Source organism: Phyllobates terribilis, unplaced genomic scaffold (genome assembly GCF_046119375.1).
Source record: "Phyllobates terribilis strain yellow unplaced genomic scaffold, ASM4611937v1 Scaffold_25__1_contigs__length_18738178, whole genome shotgun sequence".
NCBI classification, from domain to species: domain Eukaryota; kingdom Metazoa; phylum Chordata; class Amphibia; order Anura; family Dendrobatidae; genus Phyllobates; species Phyllobates terribilis.
The window spans coordinates 6042958-6058341 of record NW_027362785.1 but is presented as its reverse complement, the minus strand read 5'-3'; the positions used below and the strand labels follow the sequence as shown (position 1 = coordinate 6058341).

Genomic DNA, 15384 nt, shown 5'->3' with positions numbered 1-15384 from the left:
TATATAGCAAAAATCTGAATTTTGTAACAGAAAATACAACTCTGAAATTACAAGTATCCCTCTATATTATAAGGTACGGCGAGGAAAACTTTATTTTTTTTCTTCTTTCGAACAAGTGTCGAACTTTTACAATATTTCAGAAATTAAAAAAAAAAGAAAAAAAAAAAAAAAGTGTCTACATAAAGCTGCTGAAGGAATCACAGATCCGTAAAAATCTTGAAATGTGTCATGTAAATATATTTAGATATAAAACACAAATAGCTGGAAAAAAAAACTCATTTCCCCCTTTATACATTTAGACTAAAATATATATATATATATATATATATATATATATATATTTATATTTATTTTTACGACCCCCCCCATCGCTTCCACCTTTCAGGCAGGTGGGTGAGTGGGGATTTATTCCGAGCTGCGTATGCCTATGTTACACATACCCATATTATCATTTTTTAGATAAAGAAATTAATTTTAATGCCTTCCAAAAAAAAAAAAAAAAAAAAAAAAAATAAGCTTCTAAATACTGTAAGAGGCAATATTCCTTAAAATACAAAAAATATGTAGTGAACATAAAGTTTTATAAAAAAAAATATAATAATATATATATATATATATATATATATATATATATATATATATATATATATATATATATATATATATATATATATATTTATTATATATTTTTATGTGCTTCTGCAACCAACCTTGAATGTTACAAGGGTTACAAGCTGAAAAATAAAAAAAAATAATCACATTGGGTTCATGCAGCTTGTACAATACTTTGGATATAGAAGCAGTTCTCCGGTCCTGGTTAGTTGGCCATAACCGGCTGAAATTGCTGGTTACTATACTGCACGTTACTCAGGCTGAAGCTCAATCCCTCCACCAGCGATTTGTCGTTGAGGCCGCCATACGCGGCAAACATGTCAAACGCGTTGCTGTATGGCAGTGGACCGAGGCTCAGGCCGCTGTCGCAGTTTATGCTGGACCGTCCTTGGTCACCGGGGAAGATGAACTCCTTTGCATTGGGGGAGAGGGCAGAGGTTTTCTGGGGGAGGTTGGTAAGGCCAAGGCTGTAGACCGAGTGCACGGACGAGGACATGGCGCTCTGCTTTATCAAGTTATTAACGCCGAATCCGAACTGCGTCGGGGAGGAGCGCGCCAGCTTGTTACGGGCATTGGTCTTCATTTTAGTAGATCCGAACTTGGTGGCAGCAAAAGTGGCAGTCGTAAAGGTTAAAGGCTGAGCCGCTCTGGGCATAAAGGTTGGGCTTACAGCAGCAGAGTCGCCGAAAGGGGGAGACGGCGAGCTGGAGACAGGCGACGCTTGGTCAGTGATGGGCATGAATGCCTGGGCCTCAGGGTTAAAACTGTTCTTAATTTCCTTATCGAGCTCAGCTCCGTTCTCGTTGTTGTCGTCAACGTAGAGAACTTTGACTTGTCCCTTCTCACCGATCTGGTAGGAGACCTCCGAGGGGTCGATCCACACATTGAGGTCCTGAGGAAGGTTCCTGCGGATGTCTTCGATGTCCAGGCCGCTTTCGTTGGCCGCTTGCTCTATGATGGGCTCCACTTTCTCGCCAACGTGTATGCACCTGTACCCCGATCCCTTGTAAGGTTTGTCCGGATACCAATGGCCTTCATATTTTCTCTTCAGGAGTCTTTCAAGTTCTTCGCCGAAGATGTTGACTCGTCGCCGGGGCAGCTTGTTATACAAATAAGAAATGATAAAATTCAGAGCTACCTGGATTTCAAGCTGCATATCTGTCGTGCGGCTTCGAGACCGGCAAAGATGGCGTCAAAATGGCAGAGAGGGAGCGATGCAGAAGACTTTGGTTACTCCTAAAATGGAAAGGAGTATTAGATTAGTTTTTATTCTCTCCCCCCACATTGCAATCACAGGACAAGCAACTTTAAAACAGTTTGATTTGACTCATTAGTGAAGGGGACATGAAAGGTGACCAAGCCCCCACCAAGACCATCCAGTGGGCTGCAGCAATTTTCCCAGACTTATCCACCCACTCATTATGTAATCATGCCCTACTGGGTGGGAGTGATGCGACTCCTCGCAAGTCGGCCGCATGCAAAGTTCTGCCTCCCTTGGATCACACAATGAAGTGGGGTATCCAATCCGTGGCTCCATGACGGACTTGCACATACCCAGGGAGGCAGCAGCGATGCAGTGTTCAGCCAGCAGGGAGACTTGCAAATAATGTCACCCACAGGGGTGTACTTACATAATGAGAGGGAGATCAGTCTGGTGAAATAAGACAACCCCAATTTACACAACGCAGACTTTTACAATTTTTTATCAATTACCAAGCAACAAAGATGGGGCTTCCTATAATGTAGGAGTAGGGTGCAGTACAGGCACGGTGCCGGTTAGGGCAGCCGTCCAGTTCCCTCTAACTTACTCTACATCCGGATTTCATTCCTCTGCCCTCAGTCAACATTTACTCCGGTCTCGGAGGAGAGCGGCTGTGTCCTTCTAGGTATTAACAGGTTGGATCACTAGACGCAGAATGTGACCTCTGGCTGTCACCTGGATTTCCTCTCTGACCTCCGCTGCAGATATGTGGCACAGTGTAGGGTCGGGCCTAGGAGTGAGGAGTCTGAACACTCCCGGACTCTGCCAGATCCTGTTTTGATAACCATACAGCCCCTGGGCTCCAGGTCTCCTCTCCCTCCACCTCGCTGTAACACAATCTAGGAGACGTTATAAGGCGACCTTTAAACATTTGCTTGGATCAGCAGGGTGGGGTGGAGAATAAAGAGCACAACGAAAGGTATTTAATAAAACATGTCAAATTATATAGAGTCGACTGGAATACGCCCAAAGCGGGCTCCAAAACATTACATGGGGAGGAGGGGGGGAGCACACGCTCTATACAACATCCCAGGGGCACAGAAGGATCTGGCTGCAGAAAGTCTAACGCAAGCAAAACAGGTACGAAACACATAGCTGCCTCCTGCAGAGCCGAGAGCGGCCGGGTGCACCCAGTGCCAGGGTAAACAGCAAGTGCCCGCTGCCAAGCTGTGGGGCGCACCCAGTGCCAGGGTACACAGCAAGTGCCAGCTGCCAAGCTGTAGGGCACACCCAGTGCCAGGGTACATAGCAAGTGCCCGCTGCCAAGCTGTAGGGCACTCCCAGTGCCAGGGTACACAGCAAGTGCCCGCTGCCAAGCTGTAGGGCGCACCCAGTGCCAGGGTACACAGCAAGTGCCAGCTGCCAAGCTGTAGGGCGCACCCAGTGCCAGGGTACACAGCAAGTGCCCGCTGCCAAGCTGTAGGGCGCACCCAGTGCCAGGGTACACAGCAAGTGCCCGCTGCCAAGCTGTAGGGCGCACCCAGTGCCAGGGTACACAGCAAGTGCCCGCTGCCAAGCTGTAGGGCGCACCCAGTGCCAGGGTACACAGCAAGTGCCCACTGCCAAGCTGTAGGGCGCACCCAGTGCCAGGGTACACAGCAAGTGCCCGCTGCCAAGCTGTAGGGCGCACCCAGTGCCAGGGTACACAGCAAGTGCCCGCTGCCAAGCTGTAGGGCGCACCCAGTGCCAGGGTACACAGCAAGTGCCCGCTGCCAAGCTGTAGGGCACACCCAGTGCCAGGGTACACAGCAAGTGCCCGCTGCCAAGCTGTAGGGTGCACAGCAAGTGCCCGCTGCCAAGCTGTAGGGCGCACCCAGTGCCAGGGTACACAGCAAGTGCCCGCTGCCAAGCTGTAGGGTGCACAGCAAGTGCCCGCTGCCAAGCTGTAGGGTGCACAGCAAGTGCCCGCTGCCAAGCTGTAGGGCGCACAGCAAGTGCCAGGGTACACAGCAAGTGCCCGCTGCCAAGCTGTAGGGCGCACCCAGTGCCAGGGTACACAGCAAGTGCCCGCTGCCAAGCTGTAGGGCGCACCCAGTGCCAGGGTACACAGCAAGTGCCCGCTGCCAAGCTGTAGGGTGCACAGCAAGTGCCCGCTGCCAAGCTGTAGGGCGCACCCAGTGCCAGGGTACACAGCAAGTGCCCGCTGCCAAGCTGTAGGGTGCACAGCAAGTGCCCGCTGCCAAGCTGTAGGGTGCACAGCAAGTGCCCGCTGCCAAGCTGTAGGGCGCACAGCAAGTGCCAGGGTACACAGCAAGTGCCCGCTGCCAAGCTGTAGGGCGCACCCAGTGCCAGGGTACACAGCAAGTGCCCGCTGCCAAGCTGTAGGGCACACCCAGTGCCAGGGTACACAGCAAGTGCCCGCTGCCAAGCTGTAGGGTGCACAGCAAGTGCCCGCTGCCAAGCTGTAGGGCGCACCCAGTGCCAGGGTACACAGCAAGTGCCCGCTGCCAAGCTGTAGGACGCACCCAGTGCCAGGGTACACAGCAAGTGCCCGCTGCCAAGCTGTAGGGTGCACAGCAAGTGCCCGCTGCCAAGCTGTAGGGTGCACAGCAAGTGCCCGCTGCCAAGCTGTAGGGCGCACAGCAAGTGCCCGCTGCCAAGCTGTAGGGCGCACAGCAAGTGCCAGGGTACACAGCAAGTGCCCGCTGCCAAGCTGTAGGGCGCACCCAGTGCCAGGGTACACAGCAAGTGCCCGCTGCCAAGCTGTAGGGCGCACCCAGTGCCAGGGTACACAGCAAGTGCCCGCTGCCAAGCTGTAGGGCACACCCAGTGCCAGGGTACACAGCAAGTGCCCTCTGCCAAGCTGTAGGGTGCACAGCAAGTGCCCTCTGCCAAGCTGTAGGGTGCACAGCAAGTGCCAGAGTACACAGCAAGTGCCCGCTGCCAAGCTGTAGGGCGTACCCAGTGCCAGGGTACACAGCAAGTGCCCGCTGCCAAGCTGTAGGGTGCACAGCAAGTGCCAGGGTACACAGCAAGTGCCCTCTGCCAAGCTGTAGGGTGCACAGCAAGTGCCAGGGTACACAACAAGTGCCTGCTGCCAAGCTGTAGGGCGTACCCAGTGCCAGGGTACACAGCAAGTGCCCGCTGCCAAGCTGTAGGGCATACCCAGTGCCAGGGTACACAGCAAGTGCCCGCTGCCAAGCTGTAGGGCGCACCCAGTGCCAGGGTACACAGCAAGTGCCCGCTGCCAAGCTGTAGGGTGCACCCAGTGCCAGGGTACACAGCAAGTGCCCGCTGCTAAGCTGTAGGGCGCACCCAGTGCCAGGGTACACAGCAAGTGCCCAGTGTCAGGGCATGTAGCGTGCACGGTTACATAGTGTAAGTGCCCAGCGTCAGAGGATGTAGCGTGCACGGTGACAGTATGGCAGTGTAAATAATGCACTGGTGCATACAATTCCAGGTTAAGTAAACTATTAGACATTATGACTGCCCAGCTATACACCTCCTGCCAGTTATATACTGGGTCTTACATCATAGGACATTATATTATGGTCACCCATGGAATAAACACCCAAAATAGCAGAGACAGGCTATAACTACTGGCAACTAGATGGCTTTATGTTTATATTACTCAGTTACTCAACATGCATACATTACTACATCATCCTGATAACTGGCCAGAGAGGCGACCCTGCACCGACAGGCGACCCTGCACCGACAGGCGACCGTCAGGATGCCAGCTGTGCAGATCTGGATGCAACGACAGGACACATACAGGCCCTTACAGCAACACGACTTAGTAGCAGACAGGAAGCGGCCGTCACATCAGATCACATATCAGCCGATTATATACACCGGCCCGAGTCACCACCGAGGAATATGCACATTATATACAGGGACCTGCCACTATGATTTATACGGACCCAGAAAAGTCAGAAGATGAATATTTGTCATACGGGCCCCTGCACAGCACACACAGGGCCCAATACCAAACAGACTGGCTCCTGGAGGTTATACAACCAGGGGGCCCCCTGATGTCTTACACATTACATGCCAGTAACAGACCCCTCAGGAATAACATGGATCCCTGTCAGGCACATGCCACCCCCCACCAGTGATATATGGACCACACAGGCTCACATTAAGGACCCCGTCAGTGAAATATGGGCCCTACACCTCACACAGAGGCCCCCCCAATATGGGGCCCCTGTCAGTCACATACTGCCCCATCCCTCTAAGTTAAGCCCTTTTGTCACTGCCTGGGGCCTGTTGACAAACCTCATTTTCATGCCCCTCCCCCCTCAATGACAAGGGTTTCACACTTCACATGCCAGCCCATCAATGACAACGGCCCATATATTATGTAGAGGCCTGTACACCGGTGACATCCGTACCCCACAACTCACATTCAGCCCCCCCCCCCTCTCCCCATCATATAAGGGCCCCTCTCATTTACATTCAGACACCACAACTCACTCAGCCCCACCCCCTTATCAGTGACATATGGGCCCCCCCAGGTTCTTACATGATCTGTAGACCTCTATACATTCAGGCCACGTCTGTCACATATGGGCCCCACCAGTGGCATTTGGCCCCCATACCTCACATAACTCAGTCCTCAGTGGCATTGGGTAAGTCAGCGACACGGGGGGGGGCGCTCCTCACAAACGGGCCCAGTCAATTACATACGGGGGGCCCCGCTCCTCACACACGGGCCCAGTCAATTACATACGGGGGGCCCCGCTCGTCACACACGGGCCCAGTCAGAGACATACGGGGAGCCCCGCTCGTCACACACGGGCCCAGTCAGAGACATACGGGGGGCCCCGCTCCTCACACACGGGCCCAGTCAGTGACATATGGGGGGCCCCGCTCCTCACACACGGGCCCAGTCAGCGACACGGGGGGGGGGGCAGCACCTCACACACGGGCCCAGTCAGTGACATACGGGGGGCCCCGCTCCTCACACACGGGCCCAGTCAGTGACATACGGGGGGCCCCGCTCCTCACACACGGGCCCAGTCAGTGACATACGGGGGGCCCCGCTCCTCACACACGGGCCCAGTCAGTGACATACGGGGGGCCCCGCTCTTCACACACGGGCCCAGTCAGTGACATACGGGGGGCCCCGCTCTTCACACACGGGCCCAGTCAGTGACATACGGGGGGCCCCGCTCCTCGCACACGGGCCCAGTCAGTGACATACGGGGGGGCCCGCTCCTCGCATACGGGCCCAGTCAGAGACATACGGGGGGCCCCGCTCCTCACACACGGGCCCAGTCAGTGACATATGGGGGGCCCCGCTCCTCACACACGGGCCCAGTCAGCGACACGGGGGGGGGGGGGGGCAGCACCTCACACACGGGCCCAGTCAGTGACATACGGGGGGCCCCGCTCCTCACACACGGGCCCAGTCAGTGACATACGGGGGGCCCCGCTCCTCACACACGGGCCCAGTCAGTGACATACGGGGGGCCCCGCTCCTCACACACGGGCCCAGTCAGTGACATACGGGGGGCCCCGCTCCTCACACACGGGCCCAGTCAGTGACATACGGGGGGCCCCGCTCTTCACACACGGGCCCAGTCAGTGACATACGGGGGGCCCCGCTCTTCACACACGGGCCCAGTCAGTGACATACGGGGGGCCCCGCTCCTCGCACACGGGCCCAGTCAGTGACATACGGGGGGGCCCGCTCCTCGCATACGGGCCCAGTCAGTGACATACGGGTGGCCCGCTCCTCACACACGGGCCCAGTCAGTGACATACGGGGGGCCCCGCTCCTCACACACGGGCCCAGTCAGTGACATACGGGGGGCCCCGCTCCTCACACACGGGCCCAGTCAGTGACATACGGGGGGCCCCGCTCCTCACACACGGGCCCAGTCAGTGACATACGGGGGGCCCCGCTCCTCACACACGGGCCCAGTCAGTGACATACGGGGGGCCCCGCTCCTCACACACGGGCCCAGTCAGTGACATACGGGGGGCCCCGCTCCTCACACACGGGCCCAGTCAGTGACATACGGGGGGCCCCGCTCTTCACACACGGGCCCAGTCAGTGACATACGGGGGGCCCCGCTCCTCGCACACGGGCCCAGTCAGTGACATACGGGGGGCCCCGCTCCTCGCACACGGGCCCAGTCAGTGACATACGGGGGGGCCCGCTCCTCGCATACGGGCCCAGTCAGTGACATACGGGGGGGCCCGCTCCTCACACACGGGCCCAGTCAGTGACATACGGGGGGCCCCGCTCCTCACACACGGGCCCAGTCAGTGACATACGGGGGGCCCCGCTCCTCACACACGGGCCCAGTCAGTGACATACGGGGGGCCCCGCTCCTCACACACGGGCCCAGTCAGTGACATACGGGGGGCCCCGCTCCTCACACACGGGCCCAGTCAGTGACATACGGGGGGCCCCGCTCCTCACACACGGGCCCAGTCAGTGACATACGGGGGGCCCCGCTCCTCACACACGGGCCCAGTCAGTGACATACGGGGGGCCCCGCTCCTCATATACGGGCCCAGTCAGTGACATGGGGGGCCCGCTCCTCGCATACGGGCCCAGTCAGTGACATGGGGGTGGCCTGCTCCTCACACACGGGCCCAGTCAGTGACATACGGGGGGGCCCCGCTCCTCACACACGGGCCCAGTCAGTGACATACGGGGGGCCCCGCTCCTCACACACGGGCCCAGTCAGTGACATACGGGGGGCCCGCTCCTCGCATACGGGCCCAGTCAGTGACATACGGGTGGCCTGCTCCTCACATACGGGCCCAGTCAGTGACATACGGGTGGCCTGCTCCTCACATACGGGCCCAGTCAGTGACATGGGGGGCCTGCTCCTCACATACGGGCCAATGCTATCTGAGACCCCGCTTCTCACATACGGGCCCAGTCAGTGGCATGGGCCCTCCACTCCTCACATACAGGCCCAGTCAGTGGCATGGGACCCCCACTCCTCACATACAGGCCCCTGCTATCTGGGCCCCCGCTCCTCACATACAGGCCCAGTCAGTGACACGGGGGCCCACTCCTCACATCTGGGCCCCCGCTCCTCACATACAGGCCCAGTCAGTGACACGGGGGCCCGCTCCTCACATCTGGGCCCCAGCTCCACACATACGGGCCCAGTCAGTGACACGGGGGCCCGCTCCTCACATATGGGCCCCCGCTCCACACATACGGGCCCAGTCAGTGACACAGGGGCCCGCTCCTCACATACAGGCCCAGTCAGTGACACAGGGGCCCACTCCTCACATCTGGGCCCCCGCGCCTCACATACGGGCCCAGTCAGTGACACGGGGGCCCGCTCCTCACATATGGGCCCCCGCTCCACACATACGGGCCCAGTCAGTGACACAGGGGCCCACTCCTCACATCTGGGCCCCCGCTCCACACATACAGGCCCAGTCAGTGACACGGGGGGCCCGCTCCTCACATCTGGGCCCCCGCTCCACACATACGGGCCCAGTCAGTGACACGGGGGCCCGGTCCTCACATCTGGGCCCACGCTCCTCACATACAGGCCAAGTCAGTGACACGGGGGCCCGGTCCTCACATCTGGGCCCCCGCTCCTCACATACAGGCCCAGTCAGTGACACAGGGGCCCGCTCCTCACATCTGGGCCCCCACGCCTCACATACGGGCCCAGTCAGTGACACAGGGGCCCACTCCTCACATCTGGGCCCCCGCTCCACACATACGGGCCCAGTCAGTGACACAGGGGCCCACTCCTCACATCTGGGCCCCCGCTCCACACATACGGGCCCAGTCAGTGACACGGGGGCCCGGTCCTCAGATCTGGGCCCACGCTCCTCACATACAGGCCCAGTCAGTGACACAGGGGCCCACTCCTCACATCTGGGCCCCCGCTCCACACATACGGGCCCAGTCAGTGACACGGGGGGCCCGCTCCTCACATCTGTGCCCCCGCTCCACACATACGGGCCCAGTCAGTGACACGGGGGGCCCGCTCCTCACATCTGGGCCCCCGCTCCACACATACGGGCCCAGTCAGTGACACGGGGGCCCGCTCCTCACATCTGGGCCCCCGCTCCTCACATAGAGGCCCAGTCAGTGACACAGGGGCCCACTCCTCACATCTGGGCCCCCGCTCCTCACATACGGGCCCAGTCAGTGACATGGGGGGGGCACTCCTCACATAAGGGCCCCCGCTCCTCACATACGGGCCCCTGATATCTGGGCCCAGTCAGTGACATGGGGGCCCGCTCCACACATCTGGGCCCACGCTCCTCACATAGAGGCCCAGTCAGTGACACAGGGGCCCACTCCTCACATCTGGGCCCCCGCTCCTCACATACAGGCCCAGTCAGTGACACAGGGGCCCCCGCTCCTCACATCTGGGCCCCCGCTCCTCACATACAGGCCCAGTCAGTGACACAGGGGCCCCCGCTCCTCACATCTGGGCCCCCGCTCCTCACATACGGGCCCAGTCAGTTACATGGGGGGGGGCACTCCTCACATAAGGGCCCCCGCTCCTCACATACGGGCCCCGTCAGTGGCATGGGGCCCCCGCTCCTCACATAAGGGCCCCCGCTCCTCACATACGGGCCCCGTCAGTGGCATGGGGCCCCCGCTCCTCACATATGGGCCCCCGCTCCTCACATACGGGCCCAGTCAGTGACATGGGGGGGCACTCCTCACATAAGGGCCCCCCGCTCCTCACATACGGGCCCCTGATATCTGGGCCCAGTCAGTGACACAGGGGCCCGCTCCTCACATCTGAGCCCCCGCTCCTCACATACAGGCCCAGTCAGTGACACAGGGGCCCCCACTCCTCACATCTGGGCCCCCGCTCCTCACATACGGGCCCAGTCAGTGACATGGGGGGCACTCCTCACATAAGGGCCCCCGCTCCTCACATACGGGCCCCTGATATCTGGGCCCAGTCAGTGACACAGGGGCCCGCTCCTCACATCTGGGCCCCCGCTCCTCACATACAGGCCCAGTCAGTGACACAGGGGCCCCCGCTCCTCACATCTGGGCCCCCGCTCCTCACATACAGGCCCAGTCAGTGACACAGGGGCCCCCGCTCCTCACATCTGGGCCCCCGCTCCTCACATACAGGCCCAGTCAGTGACACAGGGGCCCCCGCTCCTCACATCTGGGCCCCCGCTCCTCACATACAGGCCCAGTCAGTGACACAGGGGCCCCCGCTCCTCACATCTGGGCCCCCGCTCCTCACATACGGGCCCAGTCAGTTACATGGGGGGGGCACTCCTCACATAAGGGCCCCCGCTCCTCACATATGGGCCCCCGCTCCTCACATACGGGCCCAGTCAGTGACATGGGGGGGCACTCCTCACATAAAGGCCCCCGCTCCTCACATACGGGCCCCTGATATCTGGGCCCAGTCAGTGACACAGGGGCCCCCGCTCCTCACATCTGGGCCCCCGCTCCTCACATACGGGCCCCGTCAGTGGCATGGGGCCCCCGCTCCTCACATAAGGGCCCCCGCTCCTCACATACGGGCCCCGTCAGTGGCATGGGGCCCCCGCTCCTCACATAAGGGCCCCCGCTCCTCACATACGGGCCCCGTCAGTGGCATGGGGCCCCCGCTCCTCACATATGGGCCCCCGCTCCTCGCACGCCCCGTCCTCTCCTCAGGCCCCGCCGGGCAGTGACGCTCACACCGGGCAGGCGTCAGGCCGCAGTCAGTCATGTCCGTCACGGATCCTCCTCCCAGGTCCCGGAGACACAGGCCGGGGCCGGCCACGTACTCGGCGCTCCGCGGTCACATAGGTCAGTCATAGGCCTCGCCAGTCTAATACGTCACACGGCTCCCCGCAAGCAGCGCAGCCGAAACACAGCGTCTTCCGCACACTCAGCGCGGACACCTTACCGAGGGAACACCGACACACAGGTGCTCCGCTGCCACTCAGCCGCCCCGCTCCCAGCGACGTACTTCACTTCAGCCGTCGCCTGACAGGTAGATCATTTATATGGAGTCTCCGCCATTCTAAGAACAAGAGGCGGGGACTAGAAAATAGATCAGCCAATAGTGAATCGAGGATTTGACAACTCTGCCCATTCATTGGACAAAAAAGCTGTCAGTCGTGAAGGCGGCGCAGGCACGTCAAAAAGCTCAATAATTCACGGCCACTGATTGCTCAGCAAAGAGCCAATAGTGCAACGTGTTCTTCAATGTGGCTCAGCAGCTATCAGGTGATTGGATGAGAAAACTGTCAATCGCCAGAGACATGAAGGCTCTATTTATAGGAGTGCTGCCAACTGCAATGGGCGGGCCTGTGACGTCAGCAGTGGTCATGTGACCTACAGCTGTCCCGTACATAACACCCTGTACTGTATATAACACCTGTATATGCCTGTACTGTATATAACACCCCTGTATATACCTGTACTGTATATAACACCCCTGTATATACCTGTACTGTATATAACACCCTGTATATACCTGCACTGTGTATAACAACCCTGTATATACCTGTACTGTATATAACACCCTGTATATACCTGCACTGTATATAACACCCTGTATATACCTGCACTGTATATAACACCCTGTATATACCTGTACTGTATATAACACCCTGTATATACCTGTACTGTATATAACACCCTGTATATGCCTGTACTGTGTATAACACCCTGTATATACCTGTACTGTGTATAACACCCTGTATATGCCTGTACTGTGTATAACACCCTGTATATACCTGTACTGTATATAACACCCTGTATATACCTGTACTGTATATAACACCCCTGTATATACCTGTACTGTATATAACACCCCTGTATATGCCTGTACTGTATATAACACCCCTGTATATGCCTGTACTGTATATAACACTCTGTATATACCTGTACTGTATATAACACCCCTGTATATACCTGTACTGTATATAACACCCCTGTATATACCTGCACTGTATATAACACCTCCTGTATATACCTGTACTGTATATAACACCCGGTATATACCTGTACTGTATATAACACCCCTGTATATACCTGCACTGTATATAACACCTCCTGTATATACCTGTACTGTATATAAAACCCTGTATATACCTGTACTGTATATAACACCCTGTATATACCGGTACTGTATATAACACCCTGTATATACCTGCACTGTATATAAGACCTGTATATGCCTGTACTGTGTATAACACCCTGTATATACCTGTACTGTGTATAACACCCTGTATATACCTGTACTGTATATAACACCCTGTATATGCCTGTACTGTATATAACACCCCTGTATATACCTGTACTGTATATAACACCCCTGTATTTACATGCACTGTATATAACACCCTATATATACCTGTACTGTATATAACACCCTGTATATGCCTGTACTGTATATAACACCCCTGTATATACCTGTACTGTATATAACACCCTGTATATACCTGTACTGTATATAACACCCTATATATACCTGTACTGTATATAACACCCTGTATATGCCTGTACTGTATATAACACCCCTGTATTTACATGCATTGTATATAACACCCTATATATACCTGTACTGTATATAACACCCTGTATATGCCTGTACTGTGTATAACACCCTGTATATAACTGTACTGTATATAACACCCCTGTATATACCTGTACTGTATATAACACCCTGTATATACCTGTACTGTATATAACACCCCTGTATATACCTGTACTGTATATAACACCCTGTATATGCCTGTACTGTGTATAACACCCTGTATATAACTGTACTGTATATAACACCCCTGTATATACCTGTACTGTATATAACACCCTGTATATACCTGTACTGTATATAACACCCCTGTATATGCCTGTACTGTATATAACACCCTGTATATGCCTGTACTGTATATAACACCCCTGTATATACCTGTACTTTATATAACACCCTGTATATACCTGTACTGTATATAACACCCTGTATATGCCTGTACTGTATATAACACCCCTGTATATACCTGTACTGTATATAACACCCCTGTATATACATGTACTGTATATAACACCCTGTATATACCTGCACTGTACATAACACCCTGTATATACCTGTACTGTGTATAACACTCTGTATATACCTGTACTGTATATAACACCCTGTATATACCTGTACTGTATATAACACCCTGTATATACCTGTACTGTATATAACACCCCTGTATTTACATGCACTGTATATAACACCCTATATATACCTGTACTGTATATAACACCCTGTATATGCCTGTACTGTATATAACACCCCTGTATATACCTGTACTGTATATAACACCCCTGTATATGCCTGTACTGTATATAACACCCTGTATATACCTGTACTGTGTATAACACCCCTGTATATACCTGTACTGTATATAACACCCCTGTATATACCTGTACTTTATATAACACCCTGTATATACCTGTACTGTATATAACACCCTGTATATGCCTGTACTGTATATAACACCCCTGTATATACCTGTACTGTATATAACACCCCTGTATATACATGTACTGTATATAACACCCTGTATATACCTGCACTGTACATAACACCCTGTATATACCTGTACTGTGTATAACACTCTGTATATACCTGTACTGTATATAACACCCTGTATATACCTGTACTGTATATAACACCCTGTATATGCCTGTACTGTATATAACACCCCTGTATATACCTGTACTGTATATAACACCCTGTATATATACCTGTACTGTATATAACACCCCTGTATATACCTGTACTGTATATAACACCATGTATATACCTGTACTGTATATAACACCCCCTGTATATACCTGTACTGTATATAACACCCTATATATACCTGTACTGTGTATAACACCCTGTATATACCTGTACTGTATATAACACCCCTGTATATACCTGTACTGTGTATAACACCCTGTATATGCCTGTACTGTATATAACACCCCTGTATATACCTGTACTGTATATAACACCCTGTATATACCTGTACTGTATATAACACCCCTGTATATACCTGTACTGTATATAACACCATGTATATACCTGTACTGTATATAACACCCCCTGTATATACCTGTACTGTATATAACACCCCCTGTATATACCTGTACTGTATATAACACCCTATATATACCTGTACTGTGTATAACACCCTGTATATACCTGTACTGTATATAACACCCCTGTATATACCTGTACTGTATATAACACCCCTGTATTTACATGCACTGTATATAACACCCTATATATACCTGTACTGTATATAACACCCTGTATATGCCTGTACTGTATATAACACCCCTGTATATACCTGTACTATATATAACACCCCTGTATATGCCTGTACTGTATATAACACCCTGTATATGCCTGTACTGAATATAACACCCCTGTATATACCTGTACTGTATATAACACCCTGTATATACCTGTACTGTATATAACACCCTGTATATGCCTGTACTGTATATAACACCCCTGTATATACCTGTACTGTATATAACACCCTGTATATACCTGTACTGTATATAACACCCCTGTATATACCTGTACTGTATATAACACCATGTATATACCTGTACT

At 54.1% G+C, this 15384-nt stretch overlaps 1 protein-coding gene across 1 annotated transcript; it reads right to left on the bottom strand.

Moving 5' to 3' along the window:
- Positions 1–350: 350 nt before the first annotated feature.
- Positions 351–11834, bottom strand: TOB1 (transducer of ERBB2, 1). Its single transcript, XM_073660274.1, has 2 exons — positions 11683–11834; positions 351–1848 (listed from the first exon to the last, which is right to left on the bottom strand). Exon 2 carries the CDS (start codon positions 1766–1768, stop codon positions 818–820), a length of 951 nt encoding a protein of 316 aa, XP_073516375.1. The 5' UTR covers positions 1769–1848; positions 11683–11834; the 3' UTR covers positions 351–817.
- Between the last annotated feature and the right edge of the window lie 3550 nt (positions 11835–15384).

What these genes read in the sequence shown, in the direction of transcription:
- TOB1 (XM_073660274.1), bottom strand. Translation starts at nt 1,768, where the DNA reads ATGCAGCTTGAAATCCAGGTAGCTCTGAATTTTATCATTTCTTATTTG.